At 55.4% G+C, this 15,034-nt stretch overlaps 1 protein-coding gene across 10 annotated transcripts in view; it reads right to left on the bottom strand.

Moving 5' to 3' along the window:
• The window catches only part of MSI2 (musashi RNA binding protein 2), a 367,224-nt gene that overhangs the window by 69,367 nt on the left and 282,823 nt on the right, over positions 1–15,034 (bottom strand). For all 10 annotated transcript variants that reach the window (XM_037163779.2, XM_037163783.2, XM_037163784.2 and 7 more), the window contains exon 8: positions 2,478–2,560. In XM_037163779.2, coding sequence (XP_037019674.1) covers positions 2,478–2,560 — 83 coding nt within the window. The remainder of the gene's footprint in view (positions 1–2,477; positions 2,561–15,034) is intronic.

Below are 15,034 nucleotides of genomic sequence, written 5' to 3'. Positions count from 1 at the left end.
TCCCTACATCCCTGCAGCCTCACGATGCAGCGCGGCACACGAACTCTCCCCAGACGTTGTAGCCACTGCCGGGCTTTTGCGTGACCATCTCTGAGCTCTGAGAGTCCTTCTTCGATCTTTCATTGGAATTCTGTCCATTGCACAGTTTAAGTTCATCTTTTATTCTTTGGTCTTGGAAGTAGAAACCAGCATTACGGAAGCCTCAGCGATTCAGGATTCAGGCTCCTCTCCCAGTGCCCTTCTGAGGGGGATGAGTTTGCTGGAGGAGTCTTTTCAAGGCCAATCCTGCACAGGCCCCATGCTCCGCCTTTGTCCTGCCTGCGCTCCTGGTGTCTGCCCCAGGCCCAGCGACCCCACGAGGTGGTCATCACAGGCCCTGTCAGGCTGGAGTTCAGGGGGGCGACCCACCAGTGCCCTCTCTCTCCCAGCAGCTCCAGATTCTTGCTCAGAGGAACCAGTGGGCTGGGCGCCCACGGCGTCTCCTCCAAAGCCTGTCTGCGGTCCCAACCACCCACCCCGCCCCTTCCTCTCGTCTCCTTCCATTTGCGCTTATTCTCTCAAAGAACAAGTACCAGAACCCGGTTCGACAGAACACAGAGACCCCCGATGCTGTGAACATAGTTACCTGCACCAGCCCTAGTCAGCCTCCACCTGGGTGGAACAGAAGGTGGCACCTGCAACGTGACCGGGGACCTACAAACCTCTCTGGCTTCGGGCTAGGACTCTACACCTTCTGGTTGCCCTGTGCCAGCTGGGGGTCCACCCTCCCGCCCCCAAGCCCAAACAACTGTCTGTCCAGGCCACCTGATGGCCGGTGAGCTCAGCACCCACAGTCCTTCACTACCTGCATGGCCCTGGGGCATATTCCCCCCCATCTCCCCCACCCCCAGAGCAACGAAAAGAACAAAGCCCTTTCCCCACTTGTGTCTCAGGTTCCTTTCAAAGCCAGTCAGCAGTGAAAGGCCGAACACGAGCATTCAAGGCAGTGCAAGCGTGGTTTCTTGCCACTTTGCAGTGGGCCTTCCCGATGAACTGTTCAGTCCCAGCAGGAAGCGGATGATGTCTCCCAGTGCTCTCGATTGGCCTCCCGCCCCCTGCTGCCCCGGTGGCGGCCGTCAGGGGTGTCTGGCTCAGCACCCCTGGGAGGGCCGAGCACAGAGCCTGGGCCCTGGGAGGCAGGCTCCCCTTCCAGCCCCCTGTCACTCAAGTTGTAAGAAGAGCCAGTAGGAGCCTCCTAAAAGAGAAGAGCCCCGGCTGGAGGGGCGGAGAGAGCCCAGCTCCCCTGTGCCATTCTAACGCCTGAGCTGGCGCCTCTAACCTGAGTACGTGAAGAAGCGGGGTTTTCATTTCAGATGCACATGGTGGCTAGGAACAATACCAACAATATTATTTTAGTGCCCGGGGAAAAAATTAGCAAGTCAAATATTGAATCAGGCCTGTAGCACCACATGCTAAGCAGATTGCTTTGATCTTATCCACACTAAAAGCTCTATTATTGAATTTAAAGTCAGGGAACACGTATAAAACCAAGATACAATGAATATCTAAATGTGTGTTTCAGAAGCAGGCAGCGCTGTGACGAAAGGAAGAAAATATCAAAGTTGCAGCTGTGATGGAAACACAAACGTGCCCTGCTTCTTGTCTTGGGGTTGGAGGTTCTGCTAGCCCACCAAAATGTTTTGGCCCCGGAGGACCTGCTGGTGGCTGCAGAAACACCTCTGAGCTCCCAGTTTTCTCTAACCAACAAGGAAGGGGTTTCTCTCCCTCCTACTCAATTCCAAGGCAGAAGCTGGAGAGGAAAGCAAGCCAGTGTGTATATTCCGTACACAGTATGGCGCCCTCTGGTGGCCATTTTCTTGGGTGGCCTTACCTGGCTCCTCAAACTTCCAATGATTCAACCTTTCCCTCCCTGTAGAGGGTGCCCCCCAGGAAAAGGAGCTTTAGAAGGTGAAAAGGAGGAACAGAAGCAGTTGATCAAGAAGATAAAAACTGTCCAGTCGATCAGAGAGGGAAATGTTAATTGCCCAGCAGGGCCTAAAGAGAGACGAAATTGAGCAGTAACCTTCACATCTAGGATATCCACCTCCCACCCCCCACAATGACGAGCTAAACAGGAAACGCACATCCTAAACCAGGGGCCGGTTCACTCCAATCTGCCAACCAAATCCGCCTCCCCGCCAGCTTCTGTACAGCCAAGAGTTGAGAACAGTTTTTACATCTTTAAGTGGTGAAAACTCATATTTTGAAACACGAAAGAATTCCACGGCCAGCTGTCCAGCCTGCCAGACTGACAACACTTACTTTTTGGCCCTTTGCTCCTGCTGTTCACAGGCTGACCCCTGAGAGTCTGGCCCTGTGCTACCCCGCCCACCTCTCTGCACGGTGACGCTGGGGCTGAAGCAGTCGCAGGCCCAGGTGTGTGGATGGCGGGGTGGGGAGGCAGGCATCGCGTTTCAGCCCAACCCCTGCAGACTTACCATTTTATTATTGATTTCATGGAAGTGAATCTCACAGACTTTCTCCACGACGTCTTCATTCTCAAAAGTGACAAAGCCAAACCCTAAAGGAAAAGGAAAAACAAAGACAAGAACAGAGAGGGAGGGTGAGTGCAGTTCTGGCCTGCCCACCTGGTTTTCTTGGCTGTCCTACATGGCCACAGGCTCCTGGCCTGGGGGGCGGGGGAGCAGGTCCCTGGGAAGGACCCCCAGGGCGAGGCACTGATTTCTCATTTGTATGGTGTGCCCTTGCAACAGTGAGGAAAAGTTAATGATTTCATCCACACGCGGCGGGTGCTGCGTGCTTTACACCTGCCCCCAGGCAAACAAGAAATTTTCTTGTCTGTTATTTACGAGGGTCAGAGCTGCGTGGCCGCGGCAGCAGGTGCGCAGCCCCGAGCGGTGGGGATCACTGCGGGGCCATTCCGCGCTGGAGTGGCCAGCCCTCCGGTCAGCCTCCAGACGGAGGTGGTTATTTGTCCTTCTCTTCCTGAATCACTTCCTCTAATACCTCATCAGGACATCCTGAGGCCTGGAAGAAACTATTAAAAGTTTCGGGCCTCTGTTCTGTGCAGGCATCCCTTTTCTACTGCCGCTTCAAAAGCGCTACAGATTTGGGGCAGTTTAAGACCGTTTGATGCCTGCCGTCTCCCCACTGTATTTGCTCGGCTGGAGGCAGCCTTTGCTAGACAAAGCTGCACTGCAGAATTTGGCAGGCAGCCACTGCTCAGCATCCTGAGTTCCTCTTGCTACCCTCCTGCCCCTCGCTTTCTTCTCTTCCCGCCCCCGACAGGGTCTCCTGCACGCAGCCCCCTCTGGGACCCTGCTTGGTCAGTACTGATTGAATGCACAAGCCCACTGGCGTGAGGGTGCCCAGCAGGATGGGGCGCAGCTGTGATGTCAGTGCTGACACCACTCGGGAGCGCAGGCGGAGAGCACAGACAGACCCTGAAGGGGCGGCAGGGGGCCTGGGTCTCCAGCTCTGACTTTGCTTCCAACTCATATGCCATTCTGGGAAGCCCCTTCCCCTCTCTGAGCCTGGAGTCCTGTGCCTGCAAATTATGGTGACGAGACTGGACACTGGGTCCCACACCTTGAGTCATGGCCCAAGTCAGGATTTGCAAGGATCTCTGCTATGGACTGAATGTTTGAACCTCCCTGCCTCCCCCTTCGTATGTTGAAATCATAGCCCCCAAGGTAATGGTACAGAGAGGCGGGCCTTTGGGAGGCACGGAGAACATGGTGGTCGAGCCTTCACGAAAGGGTCACTGCCCCGAGAAAAGACACAGCACGAGGGTGCAGTGGGAGACGGCTGTTCAGACAGGGAAGCGAGCCCTCACCAAACTCCTGACCGTCCACTTGGTGCCCTGACCTCACGCTCCCAGCCTCCAGCACTGCGGGCAACTGCCTCCTGCCGCTGCTGAGCCTCCAAAACAGCGGCTGGCACAGACTGAGACGGTCACCTCCCCAGAGATGGGAACCCGGCCGAACACAAACCCGGACGCACACCAACCACGAGGCCCAGAACTGGAATGGAGGTTTTTGTATTGTAATAATTTGCGTTTCCTGTCAAGGACTAAGAATGCAGGTGCTTCCTTTTCGAGCTGTGGCTGTTTTGTGTCCCAGAAACCCAAGGTGGAGAGAGAATCTCTCAAGTCCCTTCTCTATCACCACCACCACCACCTCCGAAGGAACAGCCGAGAGCAGGCAGCTGATACTCAGAGCTTCTCCATCGGAGTCGTGCCGGGTCCAGAGGCTCCTAGGGAAGCGGATGAAACAGGACATTCCCTGCTCCCAGAAAGACCGAGGGCCAGGAGCACCACACAAATGGCAACCGCCATCTGTATTATGGTACGCAACTTGCTAGCAGCACAGGACACCTGGCTGATGTTCCCAGCCCACACAGTCCCGCCCGTTACAGACACGTAAGGCTGAGGGTCTGCCATGCCTCAAGGGGACACAAGCCTTTGCCGTCAGGGTTCAAGGCCGGCACATTCCTCCCAGCGGCGTCCAGGAGAAGCCGGGTCCTCAGACACTATGACCTTCTGTTAGAAACGCAGCGGACAAAAGACTCTGGCCCAGGTGCATGCAGCCCCTCTCACACTGGTCCTCTGGGTGCCCTGTGCTCGTGTGCCTCACCGCAGGCAGAGCTGGGCGAGAGCCACGCCCAGAGGCAGTCTGAGTGATGCCCCTTCCGGCTCTGGTGTGTCTGCCCCCCATTAAAACTCTTGGGCAGGCAGGGACCCCTGCAGCACACAGCCTGGCCTGCATTGTTTTGGTTAGTGCCCTCCTTCCTGCCCACCGTCCAAGAGCTGGGGACCCAGAGGCTCCTCCAGAAGGGACTGAGAAGCAGGTCCCCTCCACAGTCCTCGGGGGAGGGCAGGTGGCACAGCCGAGTGTGTGGGAACCTGCCAGGCTGGCTCTGAGGAGCAGGGCAGGGCTGGGCCCTCCTCCCTCTCCGTGGCCAGCAGGTACAGCGCCGCAAACACCCCGCAGTGCCGAGTGGCGCCAGCTGACCTGCCGTTCCTGCTCCCCCAGGGTCGGCGACCTTGCTCATTCCCTTGCGTCCCTGCCTCCCTCCCCCTCCCCAAGACTGACTGACCGTCCTGTCCTTCTCCGCTTATCGGCTCCCATCTGGGCAAGGAGGGTGTAGAGCTCAACAAGACAATGTCGCTCTTAAGCAGTTTCCTCCCTGAGAGGCACATGTCAGGGGTTCCCACTTAAGGAGACCATCTCCCCCGTGCACCCCTCGCCCTCCCTCACCAGCCTCATCTTTCTCTGCAGGTCACCTCTGCAGCCTGGACCCAAACCCAGGCAGCAGGTGCCTCCCTGCACAGCCAGGGCCGGTGGGCTCTCTGGGGGGGGGGGGGGCTCGCTGTGGATTAGAACCAGCACCATGGCTGGAACAGTGCCCCTGTGAACAGACCTTATTTGGAAAAATGTTTTTTTGCAAATATAATTAAGGGTCTTAAGGATTAGGGTGGGCCCTAAATCCAATGGCAGGTGTTCCTCTGAGAAAAACTGGGGGCAGACAGGAGGGGCAGAGGGCAGAGGGGGACGTCCGCATGACGGCAGAGGCTGGAGCGACGCGGCCGCGGGAGCTGGGGGAGGCAGGGGGAGGCTGTCCTCCAGGACCTTCGGGGGCAGGGTGGCCCGCCGAGCCTTGGTCGCAGACTTCAGGTCTCCAAAACTGAGAGAGACCACGTTTCCGCTGTTCCAACCACCAGGTTTGTGGTACTTCCTTATGGCGGACCTGGGAACCAACCCGGCAAGGTTCCCGGCTGCGCTGCCCCCGGGGCAGGTCACGTGCAGCCTCCGCACGCCAGGCCGCTTCCCCGGTTTGGGTAGAAGGCCGAGAATGTGAATGAAGGAACCAGACCCGCCTGTGCCCTTAGGAAAGAGCGTCAACGACGTAGGTGCCCATCAGGGAGGTCAGTGCCCTGCACGCGAGCGGGAGGACAGCCTGGTTTAGAGCCAGCTGGCTGCTGAGCACGTGAACTTGACCCTGGGAAGGTCATGGGTTGAGTTCACTGCCCTGGAAGCTGCTTTTCTGCTGGGACCCACACCTTCCTGGTCCACTGTGTGAAGAAATCACTCTTGGAACTCCAGGCGCAACACCATTCAGGACTCATGTTGTCCCAAGTTCCCGTGCACGGTGTCGCCCCTCGGAGACAGGAATTAAAATGCAGACTGTGGGCCACGAGGGGCGGGGGCAGAATTTGCATCGGTGCAAATTCTGACTCTGATATTCTCCCTTCTGGCCCCTTCCCTCACCCCCAGGACTCAAATTCGAGTATCACAGAAATGATCTTCCTGATCAAAGGAGAGAGGCTGGGTTTCAAGCCCAGGTGCCTCAGCTGCATAACAATTCAGCGATGTCAAGACTCATTTGCAGTATTTTAAAGATCTATATCGTTTTACAGTCCCTGCCTGTTTGGCCCAAACAGAGAAAGCAAACTTGATTATGTCTAAAATATTTATTTATTCCATTTGGAGAAAGCAAAGAAACACTTAATTAACGACAAATGTTATCCCTTAACGTATAATCATTCTTATCTCACGGTGCATTATCATTTACAATGAAATAGGAACTCGGTGGTGAATGAGCCCCCCAAATAATCTGAGGTGTGAAGGACAAAACAAGGGGGTCGGAAACTGGGGAGGGGCAGGGTAGCAGGTGGGAAAAATTCTTTTTTGGTGTCGAAGTCGTTTTAAAAATTTTTTCACTGGGTGAAATACATGTAACACAATTTACCACGTTAACCACTGTAAGTGTACGGTTCAGTACAACATGGTACCGCCACCGCCACGCCCCACTTCCGGAATTTTTCCCTACTCCACACTGAAACTTTGCACACATGAGGACAGCGGGCCCCAACTTTTCGGCACCAGGGATGGGTTTCATGGAAGACCATTTTTCCACGATGGGAGGTGGGGGCGAGGGGCCGGGAGGCGGAGCTCAGACTGGGGGGGCGGAGGGAGTTGGGGAGCCCGCACTCAGCAGTACCTCCCCGCCGCTCCCTTCCTCGGTCCCGTGTCTGTGAACGTGACTATTCCAGGCACCTCGTGCAAGTGCAGTTGTATAGACAAGTGTCCTCCGGTGCCTGGTTCAGTCCACTCGGCATGACGTTCTCAAGGCACAGTGGCCTTTCGAACAACCTGCCGGGCGTGTAGATTCTATAGGAAGGAGACTCAGGAGGGCTGAGTCTTCTGGACAAGGGGCAGGAAGGGCTGATTATTTCCCTGCTGTTTTTAACAAAAGAGAGCCCCACAGAGAATCAGAAATGGGGCCCTCTAACCAGGAGCCTGTCAAACTGAGGCACAGTAGCCAGGTGAAAGAAGAGCATAGTTCTCCTCACTGAGAAGAGGCAGGACCAAAGAACAAGCTGTGTGCCCCCAGAGAGCGCCTCTGCCTCTCTGGGCCTCTAGACAACGCATTCAGAACTGAGTAGAGGGTGTGTTTGGGGGCCCCAACCCTGCTCTGGTCCCTGCCAAGGCAAGGACCGGGGTCCACAGTGCATCTCCTACAGTTCACACTCCCCCTGGGCCCTCTGGGGGTCCCCCGTGAACATCTGCACCCCACACTCAGCTTCTCATCTCCCTTGGCCCTCGGGGGGCACCATCCTGGAGCTACCAAACTCCTCTTCAGTCACTCAAGCTGCCCTGCAGGACAAGAGGGGGGCCCCAGGGATGGACAAGCAGGGGACAACAGGCCAGTTTGCCAGACAAACCCTCTCACCTGTCATCTGCAAAGTGGCACCTGCCCGGTCTCTCCTCAAGTCCCCACCTTACCTGCACCCTGTGCTTCTGAAGGGCTCCAGGTGTCAGCAAAGCCGGGACAAAGAAGGTAGGAAGGTTACTCCGACACAAAAAGGGATTTAGGCTCAGACATAAATAGGGTGGCCGTGGATAGGGAACATTTAAAAAGGAAAGTCTACTGCGTTCCCCTGAATGAAGCTATTATTGGAAACTAACAGTAAGCTCTACTTGAGAGAGAAGCGTTTAACAGTGAAACCCTTTCCCCTGTTTCACTCAAAGGAACAAACTGAATATCCATCTGAATAAAGCAAAGTTATAAAGCCAACACGCACAGAGAAGAGAACAGAAATCTGAAAACAGGATCCCTCAAACTTAACCTGGCCAGCTCCAAATGCGGTTACCGAGGAACACCGACCACGGTTCATTTACAAAGAATTCTTTTTCAGGTCGGGGAGGGAAAGAGGGGGATGGCCGCCTCCCAGCCTCAGAAATAATTTTCTCCTCTTACTGTATAGGTCAAGGCACATTGATGGGCAATCAAGGGCGCCTGATGCACCTTCAGTGGAAGGGAAAATGTGAGGGCACAGCGAGGCCCAGACTGTCCGGTCCACTCTGAGTGCATCCCGTTAAGAACTTCAGGGGGGGTGGGTGCAAGCGCGTGTGTAACTCACGCGAGCTCCTTCTCCGGCCAGTAACTCAGTGTTGAGGGGCGGGGGCCGCTTCCAGGACACACGGGAGAAACTTGGGTTTGGCTTTAAACATCAATCACACCAGCCGGCCCCCGAGGCGGCGCTGTGAGGGGTGGCGCAGGCTCTGCCCTCGTCATTCTGTGTAACCGCCCAGCACGGTTAAATGACTTGTGCGTGGAGGCCCGTGGACACGAAGCCAGCGAAGGGCGTCAGAGCCTTTCTTGGGTCAGCACGTGTTCAAAGGTGGCCGCGGTGGGTCAGTGGGTCAGAATCTGGGCCACGCAGCACAGGGCTCTGTGGGCTTCCTCAGCCCCAACCCCAACCCAGCCATGCGTCTGTCACAGACATGTCTCCTAGGGCTGCCCCCGCCCCCAGCTCCGAGTGTCACTGGGCCACCTCTGTGGCCCACAGCAGGTTGGGCAGACCGGTTTCATCTGCCTGGAAGGGTGTTTGCTCCTGGCACGCTGGAGGCAGAAGGTGTGAGACCCGCCCTGCAGGTCCCTCCAACCAGAAGAGCAGAGAGCAGCGGTGTACAGGTGGGAGTGGATTGGGGCCACCTCGGGCGCCCTGACTTTGTCCTAAAAATGTAACTCAGAAGTTCGATCAGTTCCAAGAAAAAAAAACAACACAAAACTAGCTGCTTTTCCCGAAGGACCGACGTGTCTCGATCACGGACTGCCACCCTGGGGTGCTCGGCACACGCCGCCTGTGCGTCAGCGAGACCCAGTCCGACCAGAGAGCCCGCAGTTCCCCCAGAACTTTCAGACGGGACACGGGGCCGCGGTGGGCTGACAGTCCCGGCCGTGGCTGCCTCGCGCCCCCGTGGTAACATGGACTGGGGTGACTGAGAGTCTCATTTCCCACCAAGCCAAGGGTGGGACTCCTCGAGTCATCTCTGATGTCTGGCGTCCCAAAGATGGTTACTTAGTATCAGTTCCCATTCTAGCCACCACCGTGGAAAGAGAAAGCCATCTATACTCATGGAGCAGCACTCCTTGAACGGGGTCTTCATCCCCCTCCCCCCAGCCCCATGCAGCAGAAACGACTGGTCCCACTTCCCAGATGAAGGACTCAGGCCCGCAGGGGAGCTGATGTCCCTTCCTCCCCCATCCACTCTTTTAACACGAAAGTGGGCTAATTCTAGACCCTGCATCTCCCAGATTCTAACCTGTCCCACAGCCTGGCTCCAGGACCTGCCCAGCTGCATTTTCCTGCAAGAACCCTCTCAAAATGGGGAACAGCCCTTCATCCTAACGACCCAGCAGAAGCTTCTGCTGCAGTCGAAAGCGGCTTCCCTGCCGCCTGATGTACGGGAGCCCTTCAACATGCAGGCAGCTGAGGGGAGCGGAGGTTTTTCAGGGGCACACAGCAAAAGTGACTTTTGTAAAGAAAACCAACCAGAGCATCTCCCGAGCCAGTCTAACCTAGGACGGCCACAGGGTGAGTGACTCCTCTGGGATTTTTCCAGACCCCCACTGCAGACACTGGGCTGGGTTATTGCCAAGCACGATGCTAGAGACCTCTCGCAGCAAACTGGCTCTCTAATGAGTCAGCCGTGCTGGAGGGATAAACAGAGAAGCACTCACTTCCTCGGCCTTATTAAGAACACAGAACAGGGCAGGCACGCTGACCCACCATGCACACCAGACTCAGCCCAGGGGCTGGTCAGAACAAAGGCAGGCCCTCTACCCTGCTACCACCCTCGCCCCGGCCCAGCAGACAAGCTGCTGATGGGTTCCAGGGATCTGCAGACGTTCCCCCTGGTAGCGCCCCTCTCTCCTCTCCAATCCCTTTCTTCCCTCCTCACTCTGAGCCAACAAGCTGCCCCTTTCTGGCCTGGCCTTTCCTCCCCACCATGTCCCCTTCGGGGTGGCATGATAAGCTCTTCCTTGGTGGCATCATTCATGCACCTGCTTCCTTGTTTACACCAGCAGTTTGGCAGCTGGTTGCTGTAAACTATAATAAAATGCCTTTCCAAAAAATGAAGGAATGTGACCAGACATGCCAGACATCATGATATTAAAGCCGTGTCAATTAATTTCTCCTCCTGCTTGATAAACGAGCCCCATTCCATCTCTTAATAATGAGGAGAGAAACAAGAAAAGTTGACACTTAGTTTAATTTATTTTCTCAACTTGCCTGGTCATATTTCTTTCTGCCTTGCGGAGCTGGCTGGGACTGTGGGAATTACGAGTGGCTGGGGCAGGCGAGGCACAGATTGGCGCGAATCAGTGCGGGTCTCCTCTATCCCCACTCACCACTTAATCAGGAGGGGAGAGTGACGGCCAGCCAGCTCACACCTGCGCCTCTGCAGCCACCTTTGGGGGCTGGGGGCTGCTGGGGGAGGGGAGCAGAGCAATCCCAGGTGCGTGGGGAATCGGGTGACAGAAATGACACTATCAGATTTCCAATCTAGCGCGAAGGAACAAGGAACGGCACAAGGCTGAATTCCCTAAATTAACATTAAGCTCGTTGGTGGCACTTGCCAGAGGGGAGCCAATTTCTCAACTGGAAAGGTGCGTTTCTTTCCTTTTCAGCCCAAGGAGGCTCTAGCCAACACCACCTGACCTTGAAATTCGAGCACCAACCTTCTAAAAGTCAGATGCCGACCGTGAACCAGCGAGCGTTTCACTAATGCTTTAGTTATGAGTGATTTTTTTTCACGTGGCCACCACAACCTCATGGCCATTTATGGAGATTCGACCACAAACCAAGTTGGGGCGGGGGAGAGGTGCGGGGGAAGTAAGTGTGCTCCCAAACCAGTGTTTTTCGGAGTGGTCCTTCACAGTCCTCCAGTGGGGGAGACCCTTGTTTACAGTCAGGTCCCTGGGTGCTGCCCGCCTCCTCAGTGGGCTCTGTGGCTGTCGCCCAGGAATCTGCACTTGAACCAGCTCTCTGGTGATTCTGATGTCTACCCAAGTCTGACTCTGCTCTTTATGTCCCAGTTCAGGACAAGCAGAGCAGAGATTATCTGGTAAAGAATCCAGAACCATCCACTAGAAAAGAGAATCTCTAGTCTCCCCTTTCACGTGAAGGGGGAGACACACTGTTGTAAGAAGTCTCTGCTACCCCTTCTCGGACCCACAGGCCACCCACACCGGAGGCAGGGGGAGGCCAGGGGCCAAGATGATGGATGCATCTCTCTCTCAGGCTCAGGGAAGGATCAGAAACCAGTTCACACTGAAGTGTCAATGACCGATTTTGCTTCTGCTCCCAGGGCTATTCATGGTTTACCTGTCTATGCAGAAGCAATTCAGTTTACTTTAGAATTTCAAAGACTTTCTCGGGAGGAAGGAGCTGCTTCTCTGATGGGAGGTACCTTCTGAGTCTGTGAAATTAGATGCGTGTACAGAGAGCTCTACAATGCGGCGAGGGATCCGCCAAAGCCACCTGGCGAGGAAGAGAGGAAGGAGAGAGAGGAAGAGAGAGCCAGTGCGAGAGATTCAGAGGAGGGCTGCTTGGGAGGGGGCAGAGAGAGACCTCCAGCCACCCCCAGCGATGTTTCAGAGAGCCAACTCTGCCAGGAGCACGGACAGTGTGATTGGAACGCGCCCGTGGCCGCGGGGAAAGAGTGTCTGTCTCATCCCAGACTCTCGTTACCGGCGGGGGAAAAAGCACCTGTGATCCGGGCCAGACGGCCCCAACCTCATTTCATTCCGAGCCGGCTCCACGGCAGTGATTCTGTGAATGGCACTTGTCAGGGCAGCAGATTAGTTCACAAACCTATTTTTTGTGTATAGTGTTCCATCTTGGTCGGGAAAATAGCCCGTTCTTGGCGAGAGAGACACATATTACTGCTGTTAAGTGCCAATATAAACTCTGGGACGCGGTGGTAAATTCACCAAATTAAATCGCTAGACAACTGGCTCGGATCAGGACCCCAGCAGAAGGTGCCAGGGCTGCAGCTCGCGCCCGGCGGGGTGGCGGAGGCCGAGGTCGTGCGTGCAGCTGGAGCAAGGGCACGAGGACGCTGCCTCCGTGGTGGCGGCTCTGGGGGCTCTGGCGGAGGACGGCACAGGAGCCTGTCCTTCAAGGCTTCTAAGTCCAGGGGCTTTTCTGAGCTCAGGGGCCACAGGGGACTGGCTGGAAGCTGTACTCTGTGGAGCTGGGTATTGGGGCTGGTTACCCCCAGGCTCTCCCCCAGAGTGGGTATCGAGTCTGTCAGCTTTTCTGATGCCCACCCTCCAGCCCCACCCTCGAAGTGAGCACCCTGGAAGGTAAGAAGAGCCAGTTCCATCCACCTGGAGGCAGCAGTGACTGGCTGTGCGGTTCTGAGCATGTTACTGAGCCAGTCTGACTTCCATCCTCCTCCTTTGTGGGGCAGGGACTGCTTGAGAACACTTGCGGGGTGGGGTTAGCTACCCTCTCCCACCAATCGAGTGAGACTTTTTAATGGCTTCTGCCCCTCCCCAGCCTCTAGGTCCACACATGCTTACCTTTGCCCTTTGCCCTCTGCCTCGAGCCTCACTTACTAAAATTGATTGACCCGTGTCACAGCGATGCTCACAGTGCTTTTCCAGCTATCTTGTTCTGTACTTGTTCAGTCTCCTCTGAACGAGACTCAGTGCAGGGGGATCATGCGGTAAATTCCCAGGCAGTCTTGTGACTAAACAACACCCCACAGGGCTTCTCTTTGGGTAAAAACAAAACTCCTGTGCTGGCCCTCACCTGACTGCTGACGCTCGGTCAGTGGCGTTCGATCCAAGGCCCGGGACCTGCGGTCTGGCTGCTGACGGACAAGCCATGGGCCCCTGTTCTTGAGGGGCTTCCCCAGCACCCTCTGCAGAGGGGTGTGAAGGAGACAGAGGGGAACCACTGGGGAAGGTGGGGAGGACGCAGACGACAAAAACTGCTCCCTGAGGGAGGGCAGCTCCGTGTCCTACTCAGCCCAGAACGGAAAGGACCCCTCGCAAAACCACGACCCCACTAGTAGCCTCCTCTAGACGCCCACCTGCCTTCCCTCTAACAAGTTCTCGGGGAGCGGTTACTGGCCCCAGATGAGGTTCCAGAACTCCATCAAAAAAACCACTGCTGGAAGCAGGCTTTCAGCACTGCCACAAATTATATGACTTTTATTATGAGGTATGGCTTCAGAATAGTCCCAACTGACAGAGCCCTGGCTGGACGCCCGCCGCGCCTGCCGCCCCTTCCCTGCTCCCTGCAGAGGGGCCGGTTCGGCTGGCATCCCTGTGACTCCAGCCAGGCTGCCGGGAGTCGGGGGTAGGTGGCTGCCCACTGCAGTGCCTCAGCAGGAGAAACGCACGCTTACGTACCATGGAGGGGTGGGTGGGGGTGGTGACCTGTTTTATTTTATTCTTTGGGGCTGTTAAAAGATCTGGGCTTAACATCTGGAAGCCAGATCTCCCAGAGAAGCTGCGACCAGCAGCCCAGGCAGCCTGGTGGGGGCGGCAGCCTGGCTGAGAGCTAGTTCCTGGGCTCCCCGGAGGGTGTCCTTGAATGGGAGGGAGGGAGAGGACAGAGAAACAGGGGCTGGGGGCAGGACGGGCCACGGACTTGCTACCCAGGCAGTTTTCACCAACCAGGAGCTTCGGCGCCACCTGGAACTTACTGGAAATGCAGAGTTTCAGGCTCTGCCCAGGACCTCCTGCCCCCAAATCCGCATTTTTAACAAACTCCCCAGGTAACTTTTATGCAAATTAAAATTAAGAAGCACTGGTCTGAAACATGGACTCTCAACAGTGATTCTTACATCAGAGTCACTTAGAACAAAATTTTTAAGATGCTGATGCCTGTGCTCCGCCCGCAGAATCGAGTTAGGTCTGCGGCACCACGCCAGCCTGTCCGTATGCTGCAAAACCTCCCCAGGTGATTCAGAGGTACAGTTAAGACTCAGAAACACTGGGAAAAGGGAAAAGAATATAATGTCTAATTTTTACTTTTCACCTACAATAATTTCAGCTTCCCTAGTATTTAAGATATGGGGTGAATGGTCCTAGTGCCCTTGCGTGACTGAATGTCAGACACACACGTGACCCTAGACGGTATTTTATGGACCCCCAAAGTAAAAAAAGTTAATGCTATGATGGGGGGGTGCAGGCAGAGGGGGACCCCTTCACTCACCTGCTGCAGGCACAGTTAGAACCTAGTACGGGTTCCGTGGGACCAATAAGTCAATGCACAGATTACGTGATTGGGTTTTAATGAAAGGAACCGCCCCCAATGGGTACCACAAAGAAAACCAAGACTGCAGATGCCCCTGATGTAAAAGCACATGCCACTACCAGGGAGTGGCAGGCGGGCAGCCACTTCCGCTTCGCCAGACACCGCCAGCCACAGTGCCCCCCAAACAGGCTCTGATGAATCGCACGGGGGCAGCCGGCAGTTGGGGGGGAGGGAACCCACTTAACCTCGTGCTGTAAGAGAAGGCACTTGGAAAACAAGTGTTTTGAAACAGTTCTATTGTTATGTGATTTTGTTGTTAAAAACTCTATCCATGGGTTATCTGCAAAAGCTCTCCTATCCGCATGCTCTTAAAACTTGGAAACAGAACTAGAAAACTCAGGGTTTTTTTTTTTTTAAAAATGAACATTTCAGTGGCTTTTGAGCTCATTTGTTAAAAATATGAAAATG

Source organism: Artibeus jamaicensis, unplaced genomic scaffold (genome assembly GCF_021234435.1).
Source record: "Artibeus jamaicensis isolate MK-2021 breed Jamaican fruit bat unplaced genomic scaffold, CSHL_Jam_final contig_1998, whole genome shotgun sequence".
In the NCBI taxonomy this organism is placed as follows: Eukaryota; Metazoa; Chordata; class Mammalia; order Chiroptera; family Phyllostomidae; genus Artibeus; species Artibeus jamaicensis.
Note: the sequence above shows the minus strand (reverse complement) of the source record. Positions and strands in the feature narration are given on the sequence as shown.